Source organism: Ictidomys tridecemlineatus, chromosome 3 (assembly GCF_052094955.1).
Source record: "Ictidomys tridecemlineatus isolate mIctTri1 chromosome 3, mIctTri1.hap1, whole genome shotgun sequence".
NCBI lineage: Eukaryota > Metazoa > Chordata > Mammalia > Rodentia > Sciuridae > Ictidomys > Ictidomys tridecemlineatus.
In genome coordinates, this window is record NC_135479.1 from 102,815,076 (window position 1) to 102,838,847 (window position 23,772).

Here is a 23,772-nt window from a genome sequence, read left to right on the forward strand (position 1 = left end):
AAAACTGCTCTGGGGCTCCTCTTGCTGTTCTTGGTCAGATCATTCACAGAGCAACCCTGGATGAACAGAGACAGCAGGGGAATGTTCCACGGAAGCAGTGACTCATGGTACATGTCCCTCCGGCCTACCACAGAGCATGAAAGAGAATTGAAGGGAGGGGGGAAACCGGCTTGTCTGTGGACCCTTCTGCTCTGCAAAACGGCCTGGGCATGTTGATGGGGCTCTTGTGTGCCTCGCTCCATGCACCCCACTTTCTGGTCAACAGAATGTTGCTTTGTGTCCTCTGAGGGTCAGGCTCTGCCCTGTCCTTCAAGCATGAACAAAAGAGAACCCATTGTCTCCCTGCTTTAGTGGCTTGGTTTGTGGTAGAACAATATTCTTTTTTTCTTTTTAAATAATTATTTCATTTTATTTATTTATAGGCAAACACTCTGCCACTGAGCTGTAGCCCTAGCCCCAGAACAGTATTCTCTTTTTGGGGTGGGGATGTGGTACTGGAGTATTCTCTTTTTGGGGTGCTTGACCACTGAGCTGCATCCCCAGCCCTATTTTATATTTTATTTAGAGAAAGGGTCTCACTGAGTTGCTTAGCCCCACCCCCCCGCCCCTTTTGCTGAGGCTGGCTTTGAACTGGCCATCCTCCTGTCTCAGCCTCCTGAGTCACTGAGATTATAGGTGTGCACCACCGTGCCTAGCCCCAGAAGAGTATTCTTTTTTCTGTGTTGCTGAACTAAATGTCATCCACCTCTGCAGGTATCATACATTTTTCTGGCTTTATCTTAGGGAAAAAAGCTTCCGTTTATTGTTCTAACTCTTTATAATGACTCAAGGGAAACAAGATACATGGCTAGAGTCCTTTTGGTGCTTTAAGGAAATAAGTAGATCTGGCTGTCCCAGAAAGCTTTCTAATGGGGAGTCCTGGGGGTGATAGGGTAAACACTTGGAAAAATACTCAATAACTTCTATTAATGACATTAATGTATTTCCTATCAGATCAATTCTAGGATATAAGGCATCTCTTAGTACATGAGGTTTAACGGGCATGGTGAATGAAAATCACTTCTTAGACGTGGCTTTTGAAACAAGAGGAGTGAAGTGCAGTGTGCCCTGCTGCTGGCTCAGCCCCCAAGCAGAGTAGAAAGGCAGCTCCAGGGTTTCTGCCTGGACTCTCGTGGCTATTTCAGGGTAACAGTTGTTGATACCGTTTTTAGATATACAGGATCATGTTTCTTGGAAGGAAATCATTGTATTATTGTTTTCTGTCTTGGGTGATGATTCTACTTTACATGGCATTACGGTAGCTTTTGTAGGTTCTCTGTTAGTTTCATATTTCAATGAGCTTGCTGTGTTCATGTGTGAGTGAGACCTCTTAGCAAAGAATGACTTGCTTCTGTTTTTGCCTCCTTGCTGTTTCTCTTTCTCTTGCCCCACCTTCTTCTTTCCCACAGAAAGTATTTCTGGGAAGGGGTGGGAAAAAATGCCCCAGAGTGTTGCCTTATACCAGCTGTAGGTGCTTTTGAACCACAGGATAATATTGATGGTTCATGTTACATGCCAACCACATTCCTTAAATGCTGGTCCCTAGAGGCTGTGGCACTTGGGTCATTTTGCTGCATCATGGTATGCAATACCCCATGGAGCCCAGTGAGGAAGAAAGGCTGTCCAGTGTCACTGGAGGCCCCCACTGCCCAGCCCTGACTGTGTGTGCATGTGTTAAATGTTGTTTGGAGGAGATGGAATGGATAGTTCTGATGTCTTTTTGTTTTTGTTATTGGACAGGAAAAAAAAGGTCTAAATAGACTTTTTAATCCTGGATGTTTTTTTTTCCCTATCCCAAAGCAACATGCCCCACCATGTGTCAAAATTGTTTTTGAAGGCTGTGTAATAAATGGTGGGGAGGAGTGTCCTATTGCAGTTTTCTGAGCATCTGTCAGGAGCTCTGATAACACAGGTGTGGATTGTTCATATCATTTTGATGGCTGTTTGACTACTTTCGTGTGGTGACTTTCCTGCTTCTGTATTTGTAACAGAGCCAGGGCAAGGGCAGAAAATGGGCTGGATGGAAAAGTGGTCTTTGGCTTCTCTGCTGAGCTGCCTCCCCCATGAGGTAGGAATTTGCAGGGATGGAGCAGTGGCGATCCCACAAGATTGAAAAGTCATCTATAGACTTGCATTTGTTCCTTCCATCCCATCCATGGCCTTGGTCATCAACTGCTGCCTGATGATCCCTTACTTGGTGGGCAGTTTGTAAAGACCTGGCTCTCCTTGCTTGTAGGAGATCCCTAATTGTGTAGCCTGTCTTCTTAGGCCCTGGTCCTGCAGGCAGGCCCAACCCTCCTGCAATTCTACCAAGGGAGAATCTCCAGGGGAGGCCTGAGCTATGCTCTGACTCTATAGGAAGTAGAGAGGTTGATAAAATTTAATAAGTAGAAGAATTTATTTCCTAATTCCTGTGACATTGTCACTTTTGCATGTTTTTATCATTCTTAAATGACATGATGAATGTGAAAGATCCTGAAGTGATCTACTGTGTGGGTCCTCAGCTGTGCTCCTTCTCCTACCCCTGCTCCTCCTATTCCTCCTCTGCCTCCTGCTCCTCCTCCTACCCCCCCCCCCGTCCTCCTGCTCTTCCTCCTACCACCGTCCTCTTCCTCCTCCTGCTCTTCCTGCTCCTCCTCCCGCTCTTCTCCTCCTATTGCTGCTCCTCCTGCTCTTTCTTCTCCTCTTTCTCCTTTTCCTGCTCCTCCTCCTCCTTCTCCATCTCTGTTCCTCGGCATGTGGCGTTAGATGAGGCTCCACTAGGGAAAACATCTCCTTGGTGCTGTGCACCATCTGACTCATACTTCACGATACCAAGGAGTCATGTGTGAGTTTGCTGGCACTAGATTCTTAGTGCCAGGATTTTAACAAAATGGGTTAGCACAGGATTTTAACAAAATTGGTTCAAGGGCCAGTTGATAAAAAATTTAAGTGAAGCACCATTATTTAAGAATGGAAGCTCATTTTTTGTTTGTTTGTCTCCTCATTCATCTATTCACTTATCCAATTTTATATTGTAGAAAGTAATAGAAAGATAGCGGGACATGGGAGGCAAACTAATTAGACTGAATTTAAGTTGTGGCCAGAAAAGTAAATTAACACCATTTCCTCCTTCATGAGGGCCCAGTGGTTGCCATATTTACTTTCAAATTATTGGGGATGAGACCACACACACCAGACTTCTGTGAAAGTGACAAAAGTTGTTTCTTCATCTCTTTCCAGTGACCCTCAGACTAACAGGCAGTTAAACAACTACAGAATAAATGGATCAAAGTGCCAGTGAGGTTTGGTATTTCTACTGATTAGCAAACTTAACTAGGAGAAATCCTTCACTATGATTGCAGTCACTATGATTCAGCAATGGCTGCTGTATCACCAGAATTGAACTGCTTATATCTGATAATTGATGAATTATCTCAGGATGTGACAGGAACTTCAGATGGAGGGCACCATGGAGCTCTGGGAGGTCCTGTCAGGTGTTCTGCTCAGAGGCTTTATTACAAAACTGGATCTCTCCCTACTTTCACCAGGCATTACAGAGAATGAATTTTCATGAAAGCCATTCTCTATGTCTGTGATAGAATTCTATCTATTTATCTATTTACTTATCCTTCCAAACTGTCTATCTGGGGAGATTTGATCCAGGACCTCACACATGCTAGGCAAATGTTCTACCACTGAGCTACATCACCAGCCCTTTTAATTTTATTCCAGGACAGGGTCTCACTAGGTTGCTGAGGCTGACTTTCTAGAACTTGCCATCCTCCTGCCTCAGCCTTCTGAACAGCCAGGATTATAGGCATTTATCATCACGCCCAGCACAAGAAAGCAATTTTTAGTACAAGGTTTACTTTTCTTTTATCATCATTCCTGGCAGAGTTTTATTTTGACCATATTTTCCAAAGGCTACAAGGTAACTTCAGAATCATCCCCAAAATGACAACCTGAGAAAAGAAAGCAATTTTTTTTTGGGGGGGGTGGGGTACTAGAGAACCCGGGGAGTTCTACCACTGAGCTACATCTCTAGCCTTTTTATTTTTTAATTTTAAGAATGGGTCTTATTGAATTGCTCAGGCTGACCTCTAACTTGTGATCCTCCTACCTTGGCCTCCCAAATTGCTGGGATTACATTACTATTGTGCCCACTAAAAGAAAACAATTCTTAGTTGAAGGTTTTATTTTATCTTCTTTTTTTTTTAAAGAAAGAAATTGGAATTTTGTTTTTAGAGGATTTTGAACTAGAATTTTTTTTTAATTTTTAAAATTATAATTTACAATGCTAGGTGTTGTGGCACACCTGTAATCCCAGCAGCTCAGGAGGCTGAGGAAGGGAGATCACTAGTTCAAAGCCAGCCTCAGCAAAAGTGAGGAGCTAAGCAACTCAGTGAGATTTTGTCTCTAAATGAAATAGGGCTGGGGATGTGGCTCAGTGGTTGAGTGTCCCTGAGTTCAATCCCTGGTACCAAATATAAATATATAAATACACACACACACACACACACACACACATACATATACACATATAATTTACAGAATTACTCTTTTGATTAAGATAAAACACAGCATTTTTGCAAAGTTAAAGAAAACAGATCCCAAACAAAACAAAACAAAACAAAACTCCTTGTATGATTCTGCTTATGTTCATGTGACATTCTGGAAAAGACAAAATTGTAGGGACACAGAATAGATGAGCGGGTCCAGGGCTGGGCGTGGAGGAGGGGCTCACCACACAGGGGCAGCTCCAGGGACTTCACTGGTGCTGGCATAGTTCTGTACCTTGGTTTTAGTAGCTATTTCATAACTCTGTGCTTGCTCTTAATTCAGAATGGTACAGAACAAAGAGTGAATTTCACTGTATATAAATAATAAGAAGAAATAAAATTATCATACAAAAAGACCAAACACATATGTATTGTGCAAAAGGTACAAAATACTTAAAACCAAAAGTATTATAATCACCCATACTCTAGAGAATGGCTGTAAAGATGTTGGTGGTTTCTTTCTAGTTCTTTTGTACATTTCTCTGGGTCCTTTGTGTCTTAAAAGAAAATTGGTAGCTTACTTTGATACTGTTTTGTTGCCTCTTGTTTCTTAATCTTTAAGAAAGTCAGCTGTTCTGTATTTGCTGAGTGAGTTGTGCCATCACCGTCTCCCCATCCTTCGTGTCTGGAATCCTTTCTGCAGCAGGCTGTACCCAAGTTTTTCAACCCCATGAGCCACACTTGCCCCAGTGACTAGAATGTTCTTTGGTTGCAACTTAAAGTTCTGCACAGTATTTTTTCAGTATCCTAAAAGCAACTTTATCAGATGAAATGGAAAATTTTAGCCAGAAAATTGAGAAACAGACTTCTCAGGTTTTATTTAAAAGAAGTTTCTTCACATGAAAACACATGCAATGGCTTTATTTGAGAAGAATGTTTCTTCTTGTGTGTTTTATTCACTTAAATATAAACTGTAGGGGCAGAGCTGGAGCATCTGACCTTGTGGACTTCCTGTTGGCTCTCAGGGCCTGGACCCCCTCAGGCTGGCCTCCCCCTACCCCTGTTCATGGGCCATACTGTTGAGAAACAATTTTTTATTCTCAAGTAAATTCTGCACCGTTTTACTCTATTCTTTCCTAAATTGGGACTTGGGGGACAAGAGAATGCAGCTTGTCAAACAGAAATGCTGACTAAGACTGGCCTCTGGTGGTTAGGGCAACAGGGACGAGGAAGGAGGGAGGCCCAGGAATCTCTTGGCAGACTCCTGTTGGACCTGACAACCACTAGCAGCTGGCCAGCTGTCACACCCGGCTGGGAGCAGCCCTGGTCAGGGGAAGGATCTGTTTTCCATCTTGAGGAGAGAAGCCATTAGAGAGGTTGAGAAGTGTCACGGCCTAGCAGATCCTGTAGTGTGAACGCAGCTATTTCATTGTCTCGCCTTTGGAACTTGGGACCCAACTTTGAGGAAACCTTGTAACAGAGTTAGGTTTTAGAGTTGCCTGGGATGTCCAGGGTCACGTGGTCACCATCTAGGAAACCCCTCGGTCCCTCTGTAGTGGCTTGGCTGTTTAAATTCCCTGGTCCATTTTTGTGTTCAGCAGATGTCCTGGGCACTGGGTGTGTGGCAGTGAGCAGGCCTGCCCCACCTTCTTGGAGCTGCTCTTCAACCCCATGTCAATTGTCACATTAACTTACAAGTCCCAGAAGTGACCGTTTTCTAAGATGGCCTGCCGCTCCCCAGTTCAAGTCTTGTTTTAAACAACTCCTTTTATTCACACCAGCATATTGTACATGATAAATAGATACATTTTTAGCAGTTAAAATAAAAAAAAAGAAAAGAAAAGGAGCCTCTTGGAAAAATGTTTTAAATTGAACATCATTTTAAAGTAGAGGCTCATTTTGTGTGAAGGAAAAGCAGCTTATTACGTCTGATCTTAATCAGATCACTGGGGTCTGATGAAATATCCATCTCAAAGTCCATTCAGCTTTTTATGTAATTTAATGAAGAAAGAAGAGTATCTATATTATAATGTTTTCCTTAGTGCGAGTCCAAGGGACAACAGAAACAGAGAGTGGGATAACATGAGATTGTCACACACACTGTGAGACAAAAGAGCCACTAGCAGGCCACGGAGGACAATCACGAACTGCCCCCGCATCTGTGCCCCAGTCCTGTCCTTGTGCAGCACCAGCCTGGCAGCTGAGGCTCCAGGAAGTGTGACCGTGAGTTTCTAGAACCACTTGGCACAGTGAAGGAGAGATTTACAGCAGGAATTTCTTTCTTTTTCCTAAAGAAGGTAAAGTGATTCAGCATTCTGCCTCTGAAGTCCCCAGGATTTTGGCTGAGAGAGCCATGTCTCTGCACCAGAATAACTATTTTAACGTTAGGAATTAAAAATATTGTCTTTATTTATTTATTTTGCTTTTCATTTGTTCCTACTCCCCACACCCTCTATAATTAAAACAATCCAGTCTTCCATACTTGGGGAATCGCTGGCCACACTTAACTCAAGCAGCGCACCCTTAGCAGAGGCAGCTGCCCTTTCCTTTGAAGCTGTTCCAGGGAGGGCAGAGCTGGCTGGTGGGAGCTGCCCCCAGCCAGACCAGCCGGCTGACGCTCCCCACCGTTCTCTGCCCTCTCACCACCTCTGTGATTGATCCCACTGGCGAGCTGCAGGCCAGTGGGGAGCTGAAGGAGTTTGGGGTTTGCTTCCAGAGACACCTTGCTCCACCCCTGCAGCTGCTTTGCACACCACAACGCCCTCCAGCCACTAGGACAGGGTGTTTCTTTAACCCTCATGTGATTTTTTTGTTTTAAGGAGCTGAATGGATGACAACAGACTCACAGATTCTCAGGCTCTTATTTTGCAACAGTCTTTTCAACCCTGACTTGGACATAAGTAAAAAAAAATAAAGTTGTGGGGGAAGGAAAGATCTGGGATGGGATTACCGAGGGCAACTTTCCAGATCTTTCTGAAACTGGCCTTTTAAATTTGAACTTGCAACTTTTTTCTTGATGTGTTGTGAATTCCCAGGTCACTAGCACTACCCACATACGTTGAAAAGAACTGTAGAATACATCCAGTTCAATCTGTTTCCCAATTCAGGGAGGAGGACTCTGAAACAGACAGTTCATTAAATTCTACTCTAAGCTGTCTGAGGTAGAGGGGATGGTATTTCCACTTTGTGGCAGGAAAAACAGGCTCAGAAAAATGAAGTAACTTGCCCAAGTCTCACAGCCACTAGGTGAAAGGGCCCAAAATTTGAGGTCTGCCACCCCAATCCTCAGCTTTCTTTTCTCTGCCATGCTGCCTGTGGAGAAAATCAGAATAGCTGCACGGCCTGCACTCAGATCCTGGTGCCTCCAGTTATCAGCTGTGTTATATGGGGAGAATGGCTTCATCTCTGTGCCTTGGCTTCCTCAGCTGTAAAGTGAAAACAATTGGGTGAAAGCACTGGGGACAGCGTTCCCCACACGGTAGGCCGCTAGTCTGCTAGTTGGAGCTGACATTTCTGCCTCCCTGACCACCCAGTACCTTTAGGAGCTCATTCTGTTGAAGAGAATCTGGAGCCAGGTTCTTTATAAATATGCTTTCTGATCTTTATAACAGCCCAACAAGATTGCTCTTATGAACTAACTTATCCTTTGTCTGATGAATGACCTGTCAAGAGAGGTTAAGATTTAGTGCATTTGTCACAGCCAAAGCACAGCTACAGTGGGGGTTTGAACGCCAATCTTTCTGATTCCAAAGACAGTTTTTCCTCTGTGCTGTGCTTCTGTGCCTAGCCTAAGACATGCTCAATAGCACTGAACCCTTAATTGCTGCTGAGAATCCCAGTGGCTGATATCCCAGAGAAGTGAGAATCAGCCACCTCCTCACTGAGCTAATACCCGGGAAGATCTCATCCCGTCCTCCTCAGATCTGGGACAGAACATGTCTTCCTTCTTTCATGTCTCGGTGCTTTAATAGTCTGAGAGCCATGGCTGTGTCCCTTGAGTCTTCTCCTTATGCAAAAAAAATTTGGTTTGCAAATTATGGTTTGCATATGAGGTGTCCCCCAAAAGCTCATGTGTTAATGAAGAAGTGATCGGAGGATGAGATCAGGAATGAGAGCTCTAACCTAATTGGTGAATTAATCCATTTGATGAATTAGTAACTTGGATTACTGGGTTGCAACTATAGGCAGATGGAGTATGGCTAGAGGAAATAGGTCTCTGGGGATGTGTCTTTGGAGGTTGGTTGTCTTTGTGCCTTGTTCCTTGCTCTCTCTCTCTCTCTGCCTTCTGGCTGCCGTGAGCTGAGTAGCTCTTGTCCACCATGCCTGTCCACCATGATGTTCTGCCTCACTTTGGGCCCAGAGCAATAACATTGGTCATTCATTGACTGAGACCTCTGAAACTGTGAGCCCCCAAATAACTTTTTCCTCCTTAAAGTAATTCTTATCACGTATTTTGGTCACAGTGAGGAAACGCTGATGGACAGATCTCTTTTGGTTAAATAATTCCCATGATACCCTGACTCCTAGTTATCCTTGTTACTCTTTCTGGTTCTCCCTTGTGAGGACTTTGGTGAGTGTTGAACAGACACCTACATGCAGCTTTGTGCATGGAAATTGACTGGCGGAAGGGAGGCCCGTGGGATACACAGAGAAGCAGTGATGATCTGCTGCTGGAGAAGGCAAGGGTGTAGAGCGTGGTGATCCTAGGAGCTGGGATGCAGGATGCTTGACCCTTAGCCTTCATTCTTCCTGATGGTCTGCCTCCCACTCTGGAATGTTCACGAGGAGAAGGCCCTTCCTTGTCAGTTGCTGCTGTGAGACATGGTTCCCGGCACCTGATAGTCTCAGGAGTATGTTTTAAAGACCAAATACAGGTGTAAACAAAAGAATTGCTAAGGGGCTGGGGCTGGGGCTCAGTGGTGGAGCATGTGCCTCCCACGTGTGAGGCCCTGGGTTTGATCCTGAGCACCACATAAAAATAAATAAAGGTATTGTATCCATCTAAAAATTAAAAAGAAAAAAAAAACTTCTGTGGGGTCTAAGGAAGAAATTGTTGACTTGGATCTTGAACTTGGATGGGTAGTGATGAAATTAAGAAAAGGTTCTACATTAATAAGAAGAGCTGCCTTGAGCCATATGAGGAGCCCGCCTGAGGCGCGTGGAAGCTCAGAGGCCAGTGGACACCTTTGTACAGGAATTCAGAGCTGGGAGGGAGTGGTTACTTGCTGGGTTGTGGTGGTAGGCAAGCCCTCGTGGATGTGGATTGGACTTCTGAGGCTCTAGGGGGAGGGACCCAAGGCACTGGTGAGCCTGGAAATGGACGGCTTCTTGGGGATGGCAGTGGGGAGTGTGGTGGACATGGAGGGGACACTGGAGGGACGTGTGGGTAGGCCACTGGCAGAGGTGGGTATAAGAGACGGCGCTGGGGTGCAGTGGTGCCTGGAGCTCGGCTTTCCTCATCTCTGCTGGACCAGAGGATCTAAGGGCCACACCCTGGACCAGCCTTGGCCACTGTCCCCTCCCTTCCCAGCACACGGCTTGTTTTAGCTCCATCAGTTTGGACTGTCATTTCCTGCTACGTAAAACCTGATGCTTGCCTTTCATTGCTGCCCATGCCAGGGCAGTGGGTGTCTCATGATGGCCAGTCATGCTGGGCCTGGACCTTAACCTCATATCTAAGTTTAGTTTAAAAGTTAACAAAGAAAACCCCAGGCTCGCCCCTGTTTGGCTGGGATCATGTTCATGAGGTTTGTCCTTTTATTTTTATCCTTGGATTTTTTGTTTTTTTGTGTTACTGATAGTGTGTGTGTGTGTGTGTGTGTGTGAGAGAGAGAGAGAGAGAGAGAGAGAGAGAGAGAGAGAGAGAGACACACACACACACACACACACACACACTAGGTGTTATTAGAGACTGAACTCATGGTGTTCTACCTAGCACTCCCCCCCCCCCGCAACCTTTTAATTTTGAGACAGGGTCTCACTAAGTTGCCCAAGATGACCTTCAACTTGTAGTCCTCCTGCTTCAGCTTCCCAAGTCACTGGAATCATAGGCATGCACCACCATGTCCAGCTTATACTTAGATTTTATACTGTACTTTTTCTTTTTAATTCATGAGCAGAAATCAGGAAATATTTTCATTCAAAAAGGCTAGAATTTTAAAAATTCTAAGTATAGAAGTATTATATTATAAAATATAATTTTTACCACTTTATATTCAAAACTGATTTTTATGTTATACAAAAGGTTTATAAACTTCTCCTTGTTTAACAAAAGTGTTTTTTTAGCCTTTAGATGAATTTCACACTTTGGTTTAATCCTGGTGAAGTGAAAGCTGAAATATCCTACCTCTCAAAGAGGGTCTGTGACACACAGACAGCATCCCTTTTAGATGGTTTGTTTTTGCTTTTGTCTTTTGAGGTTGGAATGCAGAGATGAGGCAGGACTGATGCTGGAGCCTCTTCTTGGTGAGGCCTGGGGGTGGCTGCTCACCTGTACTGCACACACAGCAGCCCCCACCAGCTGCAGCTCTCGTGCTCCCACTGTGAAGCACAGAGGGTGAGAGGCTTGCTGGGAGATGGCCTGGCAGGCAGAACCCAGGCATTGGCTGCCCATTTCCTGCCGGTGACTGCTCTGGCCGCACAGCCCTGTGTCAGGAGCCGGGGAGGGAGCAGCAGGAGAGAGTTAGGGTGGACGGTGTGGCGCCCGCCTGGCTAGGATGAACGCAGAGGCTGTTGTGTCACTCATCTGTGTGGTGGAAGGTTGAGCAAATGCTCTCAGTTTATTTTTCCTTTTATTCCTAATCGCGACTTCAGATCTTTCCACTTGGATCCAGTGAAACTGTCCATTTATTCATCGAGTGGGTGTTTCCTTAGTACACACTATGTTCCCAGCATGGCCATGTTGCAGCAGCACAGACGTGGACAAGACAGACGAGGCCTTGCTGGCATGAGCTCACATTCCAGCAGGAAAGAGAGCCAATGCCTAAGTGGAAAGAAGAGAATAAATACAGAATTAACAGAGGCAGGGTTAGGGAGGAGCATCTCTGAGGGGGTGACGTTTGTAGATGAGCAGCGAGTGAGATAATGAGCCTTGGGGAAATCTGAGGAGTGGGTTCCAAGCAGAGGGACAGATGGTGTGGAGTGGAGGATCAGCAGAGACCAGGAGACTGCGCAGAGCCAGGGGGAGCTGTGAGGGACTAGGAGGGCTTCGGGCAGGGCTGGGGGCTACGGTCCCCATCTAGGTAGGATTTGAAGCAGGGGTGGGGGTGGGGGTGGGGTTGCTGTGCATAGTGCATAGTGCCTTGTGACCTGAAGATGATCTTGGAAGAGTCTCAGAGAAGGTGCTGCGTTGTGAGCAATGGCCTTGTAGCTTAGACTGGCCTGTTTCTCAAAGTCACTTTTCTTAGTTCCACACAACATCCTTGTGTATTCTCCCTTGTGTCAATCATCTGTATGGAGGGTGAGACTGTGAACCCCTGTGGTCAGCAGGTAGCACTTCCTCTTAGGGTGACTTGTCAAGTCTCCGCAGCAGATAGCAGCACCGTCGATGCTGGGGAGCAGAACTTCAGTTCTTCTGAACTCAAAACAGCGGCTGACATGAACTGGCGCAGTGAGACGTCTTCCTTGAAGCTTTGGCTGCAACATAGTCCCTTTGAATTTTATTTATATGTTTAGCAACAATATATCATTATTTTACATTCTCTGTATTTGAAGTGTTCCAGGAATAATCTAAATGAAAGTGAAGTTCAGAACTACATGTTTTATATCTTATTTCTGAGATTTGTTCTTATAACTTGAATTTTATTTCTATATTATATGTCATTACAGATGACCATTCATATACAGTCTTCTTCTCTTTTTTATCTAAAGTAGCTGAGGTTTCAGAAATGATTCTTCTTATTTGAATTCAGATCCTTCTGGATTTTATAAATTGAACCTGAATTTTTTTATGAATTTTTCAGACATGGTGATAAAATTCTGTGAAATATAAGGAAATACTGTTACCTCATCAAGTTTTATGTTTAAAAGGGTATTTGTCTGGAGGTAAACCCCCAAATTTATTCATTTATGGTTGAAGAATAGAAACTTCTAGTTAAAGTCTTTTTTTATATATATAATGAAGGTTATCAGTCACAAGATTCTTACATTTATAGTTTATAAGGAACTAGAAATTGTGTCAGTGGCCAGATGTTTTTGCACTAGGGCCAAGGCATGTGAGCTGCAGGAGTGGACTGGTGGCACCGGCTCTTGGCACCTGGTGCAGCCTCGCCGCCGTCCTATACAAGATTTTGGGGAAGACTTTGTTGGGGGAACGTTTCTAAGGCATGCTGCCCACTGTGTAAAAGTAACCATCAGAAAATAGTTTGGCTTTTCTAGATTTATTCAAAACTTTCTTCCAAGATTTACATGATGGATTAAAAATGATCTTTTAAAAATACCTTTATTTCTTATGTGCTTGTTATGGATCACTGAATGAGGTATGGGAGTGAAGCATTCTGACGACTTGTCATCCAGGCCAACAGCAGTGACCTGGGGGCCCTTTCTGGTCAGGGTGTTGATATCAGGCTGAGTTACCCAGCAGGCCTCACAGTGTGCAGCCGTCACGCTACCAGGATTCCCATGAACAACAGAATGAACTCTAGTAACTGAAAGTTTTTATATCCGATGACTTCACTGGGACTTGTCTAGACCACAGTTCCTCTCTGAAGTCATGGCATGTTAGTTCTGGGGAGGGCTAATGAGATGTGCAACTCAGACGGCCTGAGTCTGCTTGCCACTGCAGCCATGGCTTGGGGTCTGGGAGGTTCAGTGACCTCAGCCTGGAGTGGGAGATGGTGGCCTGGGGAGGAGCCTCTCCTTGGTTTCCAAGCAGCACACTGTACAGAATCCTTCTTCTCCAGAAGTAGCAATGCATTGGAAAGCAATTTAATTCCTGCTCATGTTTGTCAGAGCAGACAAACTCCAGGAGGTACTACCTAGAGAGATTGTAGTCAATAAATTCGTAGTTGTTTGTATTGACTCTACTTGGCAAAGCAGTGCTGGCTTAAAAAAATAATTCTAGCAGCATGATCTTGCTGGTAAAACCCATGTGCCCCCAGATACCTAATTGTTGATGGTGTTCTGTTTGGCTCTGTGTGGTCTCCAACCTCAGCCATGTTAGTCACATCAACAATACAATGCAGTAGAAAAATGTTTTTTTTTAAGCTGTTTTCTTGATTATTGACATAAACTGTCAGATGTAATTTAATGTAAATCCTGAATTCTGTAATACAGGTTCGCTGGCCTGTAAGTAATAGGGACTAGAATGTACCCATTCGTCCTGAGTCATCCGATTGCATTGATTGGCTTAGGTTTGTTCTGAGATCGGGACTGCAATAGCCTTGTCTCTGAGAAAGTGCCTGAGAAGTCTGGATGTGATTTGGTGTTTCAACAGTCCTGTGGGTGGTACATGGAGAAGTCAGTGTCCAGAGACCAATGTTAGCCCAACTTCTCCTCAACTCTGTGAATGTAGGAAGGTGATTTATGTCACTCATGACTTCCTGATGATTTAGACTCACTGGGAATTAATATAAGTGCATTGTATTTGGCGAGTGTTTCTCCCACAAGTACACTCTGCTCTAATCCTTGTACCTCTGCAGGAAGCTGCCCTCTGCAGACAGCTCCCCATGGAAGCCGAGACAATGGCCGCAGTCCAGGCTGCTGCAAACCCTCCTGCCATGACCCCAGATATGAGATCCATCACTAATAACAGCTCAGATCCTTTTCTCAATGGGTAAGTTAACATTTGGGGAACATTTAATTTTGCTCTATTTATTATGAAGTCTAGACTAAAAAGGGGTTTGGTTCACACTGGGAAAAGATAAGGAGCTTGAGGTTTGGGGTGAGAGTAGGAAGTAGGAGGAAATGGTAGAAAAAAGAAAAGCCAAGGAAGTCATCTGCCTTTTAAAAATTATATAGTCAGCCCCTAGTGCACAGTTTGAATCAGGAATGCATTTGTCATTTAAACAGGATGATGTTGTCTAGTGTTTATACCGGGAAGAATCTTGTGGCTTTCGGTGGCCACCTGGGGGATAAAAGCATGTCATGTGGCAAGTTGAGAACAAAATAATTAAAGATGATATTTTGATGGTGAAATGTAAATAAGGCTATAGGTTAGTTAGTAGGATTTCACATCATCTGTTCCCAGGCTTCTATATTGCACTGTGGCTGTGTGGGATGCCGTCGTAGAAGAAGTTGGGTGAAGGGAGCACAGACTGTAATCTCTATAATTGTTTTGCATCTTCTGTGTGTGTTTAAAATTATTTTATAATTAAAAACTTAATTAAAGTAGATGATGTTTCTTTAAAAAACAAACAAAACGAAGGAGCAGAATAAAGAGATGCTTTTGGGCAGTGGTGTCTGCATGTGCAGATGTCAGCATCACCTGTGGCCTTTTAAGCACATGGAGGCCACTCTTTGTTCCCCCATGTCCTAGTGCCCTCGCGGGTGCTTCTGGCAAAAGAATACAAGTAAAGACAGGTAAGAAAACAAACATGAACTGAAATAATGAAGGTATGGGTGTTTTAAGTTGTTGATTTTAAAGTACAGAAAAGTGTAAAGAATAACATGGAAGTTACTAATTTACCCACCACCTAGATTTGCCATATTTCCGTCCAGTCTTATTATTTTTTTTAAACAGGGGGGGGGGAATTTTTTTTTTAATATTTACTTTTTTTTAGTTCTCGGCAGACACAACATCTTTGTTGGTATGTGGTGCTGAGGATCGAACCTGGGCCGCATGCATGCCAGGCGAGCGCGCTACCACTTGAGCCACATCTCCAGCCCCAGTCTTATGTTTTTATAAATAAAGTATTACACTTACCATGTGAAGCCATCCCTCCAATACTGAACTCTTGTTTCTTTCCCTCTTCTCTTCCTCATGTAGCCACTATGCAGGAACTGGCATATGCCCATCATGTATATATCTTTTGTTAGTGTGTATATCCATAGCAGTGTTGAATTTTGTTTTCTGTTTTTTTTTTTAAATCCCACATAAATGGTATCATACTCTGTTTGTAGAACAGTATCCAAATGGTTATTTGAAGATGGAAAGAAAATCAAGGGCCATTCATCATGAATAGCCAGTTTTGCTTGCTTACAATTTGATTACATTAACATCAGAATGTATATTTCAGAGTGAAGGGAGGTGCTATCTTCTCCCTTCACTACCTGGAAAGTTGAGCCAATGACAGAGCCACACTGTTTCTGGGGTTGTGATGCGACTGTGTACTGCATTGAGTGGGTCAATGATGTCTCTCCCTCTTTTGCTCGCAGGGGGCCCTACCACTCAAGGGAGCAGAGCACCGACAGTGGTCTGGGGTTAGGGTGCTACAGTGTCCCCACCACCCCTGAAGACTTTCTCAGCAACGTGGACGAGATGGACACAGGTGGGGCACAGCCTGTCAATGCTTGCAGTGTGTTTTCACTTTCAATTTGTCCCTTTGTCACCTTAACTCTAAAATCCAACCAGAAACACGAAATCTCAATGACAACATAAAATGACTCCTGAAAAGCTGCGCAACCCACAGGCACTATTAATTAATCAATTCACTATTAATGAACTCCAGCCTCTTTCCTAGATCTTCCCAAACAGTTTCATACATGGGCACAGGATTTTAATTACTGTTTTTTAAAAGCTCATCTCTGCTCCTCATAGCCCCTTGCTCACGGTTGTACTAAGAGACCTGTCTGCTTTACCACTCTTCTGCCATTGCTCCTACTGTCCATAGTTTTAAAGTATAATGCACAGACCACTTTTTGTCCTGGAAAATGTTCCTAGTTAACAGTTCCGCCAATCACATATGTTTCCATGTTATTCCCTGCATTTAGGGAGCAACTGGAAGTAGGCATGTAGAGAGGTAAGTCACTCTGAGCATGTTACGCTGTCGACTCGGAGTTCCATGATGGTGATGATGCCCTCCCTTGCAATTAAAAAGAACACCAGAATAACTTCTCCCTGGTCCTCAGCCTGTGCATCCTCAGGCCAGGGCTTGGCAGGCTTTGAGAATGCCTCCTACCCCATTTCACTACATAATCATTGCAGAATTTATGCTTCTTGTATGTTTGTTTTGCAAAAAAGCAGGGCGCAACCATTTTGTGAAGCTTTTTTTTTTTATTATTGTGCCGGTGTTACTTAAAAATAAGTTATTACTAAATTATTTTTTTATGCAAGATTAGGATGCACAGAATACTGGAGAATATATGTCAATGCTGTGAAATACAGTACTTCTCCCATTCTCTAGGAGGGAGCCCTCCAATGCAAAATCTGAATTTAGTCTTATTTGCTTAATCCAGACTTAATTATGAAACTCATAACTCCCAGAAAGTATTCTAGAACCAGAACCAATTGACAGCTGAAGCTTCTACTCTTTGGAGTTAAACAGGCAAGTTTCTCCTCCATTGTCATGGATGATAGAAAATTAATCGTTCTGTGACAAAAATTGAAAATTGCTTCCCCAAGCGTTTGTCTAGAGTGCCTGCTCCTAAGTGACTCCTTTGTGCCGTGGTCCCTGTTGTTGGGGGGCCTGAGAGTCAGACCAGCCAGGTCCTGGGGTGCGGCAGGGAGCAACTCCTGGGCTGGGTGGTCCTGCGGCCTTGCTGTCCGACGGCCGCACAGTGGTCTCCTGAAGAGCTGAACAGAATAGTTTGAACTATCATCTTACTGTTCTTCAATTCATTGCTGCTGTTTTCTCTCTCCCCTTCCCCTTTCATCCTTCTTTCCTTTTTGGTGTTAGGTTTATTTTGCTCCCTTGGATCGGCCTGATTAAGGGGCTCCTTCTTATATAATAGCTGTTTACTTTCATCTTTTAAACACAAGGAAGCCAGTAAGGGCAAAAATCAAAAGTTAGATAAGGAAAAAACCTCTGGAGATCTTAAAAAAACGAAAAGAAACGAAAAGAAAGAAAGGATTCTTTTCCATGTTTTAAAAATTGTGACCTCAAGTCAGAAGACGGGGAGTGTTATGAACCATAAGGTGGAATTAAATGGTGTCTTGAAAAGAAAATGGTCTTTGCAGACAGGCAACCTGGGTTGAAGCCTTGCTTCTTTACTTTCTGGGAGCTACTGTGGGCACCTAACCTCCGTGGGCCTCAGGTTCTGGGAGCAATGTGCTCACTTTATATCATGGGTCGAATCCTAGCACAAAAATCTGCCCCTCTATCTAAGAAGCTGTGAAAGGGACTTAAGTTTAGGGCCACCTCTGTGAAGTCTTAAAGGAAGTGGGCATTAACCCTCTCAAGGGGAGACATGCTGCCACATAGCAAGCAGCTGAGGAGAACCAGGGAAGGCAGACCTCAAGTGTGGCTAAAAGACATCCGTTAATCCTGCTGAGCACACGTTGACCACAGGCCAGATGGGAATGGGCCAGCTGAGCATTCCCTCTTCACCATGCACACCAAACAACAGCTGGGCTTGGTGTGAGGACAGAGCACAGGGACCAGCATGAGCAAAAGCTGGGCACGCATCCATCCTTCTAGAACTTTCTACAATAATCACACCCTTGCAAGAATTGTCTGGTTTTTATCTCATCTACTTTTTAAAAATATTATATATATATATATTTTAGTTATACATGAACACAATGTCTTTATTTTGTTTATTTATTTTTATGTGGTGCTGAGGATGGAACTCAGTGCCTCACATGTGCGAGGTAAGCGCTCTGTCACTGAGCACAACCCCAGCCCCTGTCATCCACCTTTTAAGTGGACAAAACTACAAAGACCCTAGTATCACTAGGAGATTTCCAAGTTGCTCCAGACAGACAGTTGAAGATAGTCAACCCCGAGGAGAAGCTCGACCTGACTTACTTCCCATCAATCCTGGGAAGTAAGGATCGGAGTGAGTCCTTAAATCAGGGATGTCTTTTGACTAAAATATATGTTTTAAGTATTAAAAGTTGGAACAATGATTCTCACTGGAAATGAAGATAAAAAAGATATCTAGCCCTTAAGATTGAATAGCTTTTTGGGACAGATCAATTTTAAAACCTCCTTTTCATCTGTTAATCTGTAATGGTAGAAGAAAGTTATTTTGGACTTTCTTTTCTATTTTTAAGGTTGTTTTTCAGTATCTGAAGTATTCTATTGAAGTCATGTTGTTGCATATAATTTAATTTTTCAAATTACTGCTCTTCAAAAAATCCTATAAAATATCAGCCAAGAGTCATGGATATTTTGTGACTTCTAGAAAAGCCATGTGCTTTACTGTCACCAAAAGTTTGCTTCCTTCACCAATCAGTAAGTCTTCCTTGGGAAACACATATGGATAAAATAAAATTTCTGTACTTTTATCAATATGATGCAACCTGTATGCATGCTTTTTAGGAAGGCGGCTGCATGTATAAACCAAAAACTAACATAGCGAGTTTCTTCCCTTCCAATGTTGTTCTGGTGGAAGCTGGCCTCAGTTATCAGTGCCTCTCAAGTCAGTTTTTTTTTTTTTTTGGTAGTTACAAATTGATATCATGCCTTTATTTTATTTACTTATTTTTATATGATGCTAAGGATCAAACTCAGTGCCTCACACATGCTGGCCAAGTGCTCTGCTGCTGACCTGCAGCCGCAGCCCTTCTCAATCTTTGAGGTAGTTTATCCCTTCAGAAAATTTGGGGCTGTTTGAATCAACTAGTTGTTCAATAGTTGAATGCCTAGATTTTTCTTTCTCCTAGCACGATCCACAAACATTTTCTGTTTTTATGTGGACACCCTTGGTGTGTGCCAGACACTATTTTGCATTTTATTCATTTTGCATTTTATTTAGACAAGCAAATATGTCTAAGGTTACACAGCTAAAAGAATCAGTCTGGTGACAGGTCTCTGAGGACTTCCTCCAGTGGTCTTACAGGTGAAGGACAGATTCTTCCTGTCCTATTCCAGCTACTCAATGTTCTGGCATTTTCTCAATGGTGCTCTAAAGTATTCTGGGTTTATTCAGAGATACATTCTGCCAAAATAGGATTAGATAATTTATTTGGTTTAGGAAATTATAGTTTAAGCAAAATAAAAGAGATTACTCTGTGCTCTGAGGAGGTGGCTTGTCTTGGGGTGTGTGGGGCGGAGGACCTGCAGATCCACTGTGTACATGGTGCCCAACACCCTCATGAAGACTGTCTTCTAACACGGCACGAGTAAAAGAAACCTCACACTACTGTCCCGGAACATCAGCAAGGATGGCGAGAGTAGAAAGAAGCTCACAGTCAGACCATGAAGTGCAGCTGTGTGATAAGATATTCATCCCAGGGAGGGCCTCTGTTTCTTGAAACAACACTTCATGCCTCTGTCACAGGAAGGCATAGATCCCAGGCTCTTACATTTCCATTCTGGGCCATGGCTACCCATTTCAGATGACCCTAGCACCTCTGTACCTCTTACAAGTGAAATTTATTAATGTACTGTCTGAAAGTGTGAAGGTAACAGTTGTGTTAACATTTAAACTGTCCCTCTCTCAAGATCTTGCAAGAAGAACTTACCATGGCTTCCTTTCATTCTGTTACAGGAGAAACCACAGGTCAGACACCTATGAACATCAACCCGCAACAGACCCGCTTCCCTGATTTCCTTGACTGTCTTCCGGGAACCAACGTTGACCTAGGAACACTGGAGTCTGAAGATCTGATCCCCCTCTTCAATGACGTAGAGTCGGCTCTGAACAAAAGTGAGCCCTTTCTAACCTGGCTGTAATGGCTACCATTTTGTCACTGGGGTGCAGCGCAACCTGACATTTCCTAGGCCTCTTGGAGAAAGCGACAGTGCACAGCTTTCTGCCTCTGTGACTCCTTTTCCTTCCTGTCCATGTGGCCAGTTTCATCAGTGCCTGGTTTTGATTGACAGTGACTTAAGTTAAACATGAATAAATGTTCTATCTTTATTTTCTGCAAGCCTGCATTTCTGAGACAGATGATGCAGAATTGTGCCTAGAGAATTGGTTATGCAGAATTACTTCTCTTCATTCTCTGCTGCCCCATGGCTAAGCTTTATGTGTATTAGTTGAAATTTATACATAAATTGATTATAAACTATAGAAAGCTGATCACAGCCAGTGAATTCAGATGGACAGCTTGGTCCAGGAAATGTGCACAAAATTTGACCTGATTTACGTCTCTAAAGCCGAGTGTATTATAGTAGTACCAAGTGCTTTAAACCTACTCAATAAGTTTTACAACATTGTTGTATGGGTAGTGAAATCCTGCTCTATGGAATGCAGCCTAGTTTTGAATCCATGCTGGCTCTGACAGCCTCTGAAAGAGGGACACACAGTTCTATTGGAGTGTCTCCTTGGTCCTCTGCTGCATAGTATCTGTACAACCTGGCTCTCCCAGCAGGAGGGTAGCAGCAGCATCAGCCACAGGCTTATACTAGAGACCTGTGAAAGAGACCAATTTCAGACTAAAATGAGCATTTATTAAATAAATCTTTTTTTTATATTGCAACTTAGATTTCTAAAAAAAATGCAGCTCAGAATTCAATGTTTATTTTATAAAACACTATAATTTTGTAGCTGACAACAAAGACCAGCTAGATGTTTTTGATAAATCAGTGGCAACTGTATTTTTGTCTTTTGAAACTATTCTGAAACATCAGGACAACACAGATTCAACCTGATAGTACACGCAGTGAGCTGTTGCTTTTTAAATTGTGAAGCTTTGTCAGTTTTGTTTTAAAAATTTCTAATGTTTTAAATAATCACATCTATGAAACTGAAGGATGAAGCAGATCTCTGACTGACGTTTAAAAAGTCGCCCTCCAAGGGTGTAGTGGAGACATGTTTCTGAATGCAGGAAAATTGGTTCCTACATATATTATCCTAACTCTGTTGCTACAGTTGGTCTAAAAAGGCATGAGCTATATACTCAATACCTCTTATAGAAACAAGAATCTCTCCTCATTAGCCTTCAAGGACTGAGAGTGGCATGTTCACCTGGCACAAAGCCCCCTGCCTCGCCAATGAAGTCCTCGACTGTTAATGTTTTGAACTGACATTATTTATACTCTATGAATTTAATCTCTTTTTTCAAAGACATTAATAATTCAGGTCTCTAAAAGGAAACATTCAGTTCCCATGGGGGCTTATTTGTTGGGGATCTTAAATGAGATCCTTTTTGATCTACCAGAATAGAGATGCACAGAATATACTTGATCTAGCTGGAAAGAAGGCAAGTGAAAAGGTCAGAGATGAAGTGGTAAATTGAATGGCACGTAGTGGAAAGGACACTAGTGTGACATGGAGACAGACAAGGCATAGTCCCTGAAGGTAGGACAGGCAAGTGTGAGAGGTGCCCCCACAGAGCAGAGCAGCAGCCTTCTGCCACAGGCTTTGTGCTAGGAGACTGTGGTAGAAGAAAAGAGGGCTTTGGTGCACTTTATGGGAGTTGGGGGCCAGCCCTGTGGCACTGTCCCCAGGGCACTGAGCAGTAGGCAGACATACGCAGGGACGGCTGTTGCCTGCGGCACTGACTGCCTGAGGTCAGGGGCTTTTGTTCCACTGATTCCTTTTGCTCTCTCTAAGCAGAGAGAGGTGAGGAAGGTGTTTGTGTTGCTACTAAATTGAAAGGGAACACACTTTATTTTCCTCTTTTGTTAGCAAAAATTGCAAAAAGAGTTGTACATTCTTTCTAAGAAAAAACAAATAGAAGGGACCTAACAGAACTCAGCAGTGTTACTGTACTTTTAAAAGATATTTTTATAGACTCATTTTCAGGTTATTAAATGTAAAAGATACAGATACCCTTTTTTTTTTTTTTAAAAAAAAAAGCAGTTAATCATTGATGATTTACATTACCACCTTTTAGGAGTAATTTTCTAGTAAGCTTGTGCCATTAGAAAATACTAGGATCATTTTTTTAGAGAAATTAGTTGGAACATTTATCAATGAATATAATAAATATTTTTCAGAGTAAACTAGGGACCTTATTTGTTTACTAATAGATAAAGCCAGGTATAATTTTTTGTTGTTTTTAAGGCCATTAAATATGGTCTCATTAAAGAACATTAAGGCTAAAAATCTTAAGAGCTTTTTTTTGGGGGGGGGGGTGCTGGGATTCAAACCAGTGTGCCAGGCTGGGCTCCATGGAGCTGCACCCACAGCCTGTCAGAGCAACTTTCTGATGGCTGTTTCTCTTATTTTAAGTGTTAAAGCCCCTCAGAAGTCATGATAAGGTGCTATTTATATTTCTTTTTATTAAGACAGCTGCCAGGATATCTAGTATTTTTCATTCAAAACCAGTCATTAAATTTCACCATCTCATCCCAAAATCTTGTTAGAGAAAAGCCATATTTCAAAAGTGAAATTGAAAAGTAATTTCAGAGATTTTTTTATTCAAGATTTTTTTCTGATAAAATACATTTTCTTTTGAAGCAAATAAATTGTCAAAATTTATTTGTCATTTTTTTAAATCTAAGTAATTGGTAGACAGTGTTTCACATTAGTACTTAGGATATAAACCGCCATTTCTTTCATTGAGCACACAATACACAGGAAGGTGTGAAACAGAGTGGAGTATTCTGTGTGCTGGTAGCTGTGGCCCCCACCTGGTGGAAAAGCTCTCTGCAGAAGAAGGTGGAGCGACAGACTTGCTGAGTACAAGTCACATTCTCACTCTGTAATGAGAAAGGAAGTTCTGGAAGTACAGCCAACTTCTGTGAAAAAAAAAAAGCTGTTAAAAAAGAAAAAAAGAAAGAAAGAAAGAAATTGTGGACTAATTTAATTGGAAAAATGGGTGATTTGACAGAGACTGTTTACCCAACACTACATCATTTGTGCTAGTACTTTAAATTTTTAAAAATTTTACTTCTACATTTTGTAATATGACATGTGTGTTTATTTTTAATTTAGAATGTTATGCATAAAAAAGTATGCAGCCAAATCAATCAGATCAAACCCTTTTACCTGGAGTTTGGTACTGATTTTTACTTCTTTGATTCTGTATAAGAAAAATAAATACAATTGAGTTTCCACTTGGAGTCTTTGTCTCATTATTCATGTATGTTCTTCATACCAAGCGTTTTGGGTGGAACAGAATGGAGAGAATTTTATGTAACCTCTTGGCCGACAACAAAGGAAGGAAAATTCTGTAGGAAGATGCTTTTTTTGGCTCCCATGACTGAACTTCAATACTCTAGATGCCGACAGAATTCTAATTTCCAATTTATTTGAAGTAGCCCCCTGAGATTTAAAAAAAAAATGGTACCAGTGATTGAACCCAGGGGCATTTAACCAC

At 42.8% G+C, this 23,772-nt stretch overlaps 1 protein-coding gene across 2 annotated transcripts in view; it reads left to right on the forward strand.

The window, feature by feature from the left end:
- The window catches only part of Wwtr1 (WW domain containing transcription regulator 1), a 122,647-nt gene extending 99,138 nt beyond the window's left edge, over window positions 1-23,509 (forward strand). For both annotated transcript variants that reach the window (XM_005339902.5, XM_078043575.1), the window contains exons 5-7: window positions 14,159-14,292; window positions 15,834-15,946; window positions 20,052-23,509. In XM_005339902.5, coding sequence (XP_005339959.1) covers window positions 14,159-14,292; window positions 15,834-15,946; window positions 20,052-20,236 — 432 coding nt within the window. In that variant the 3' untranslated portion in view covers window positions 20,237-23,509. The remainder of the gene's footprint in view (window positions 1-14,158; window positions 14,293-15,833; window positions 15,947-20,051) is intronic.
- Window positions 23,510-23,772: the final 263 nt, after the last annotated feature.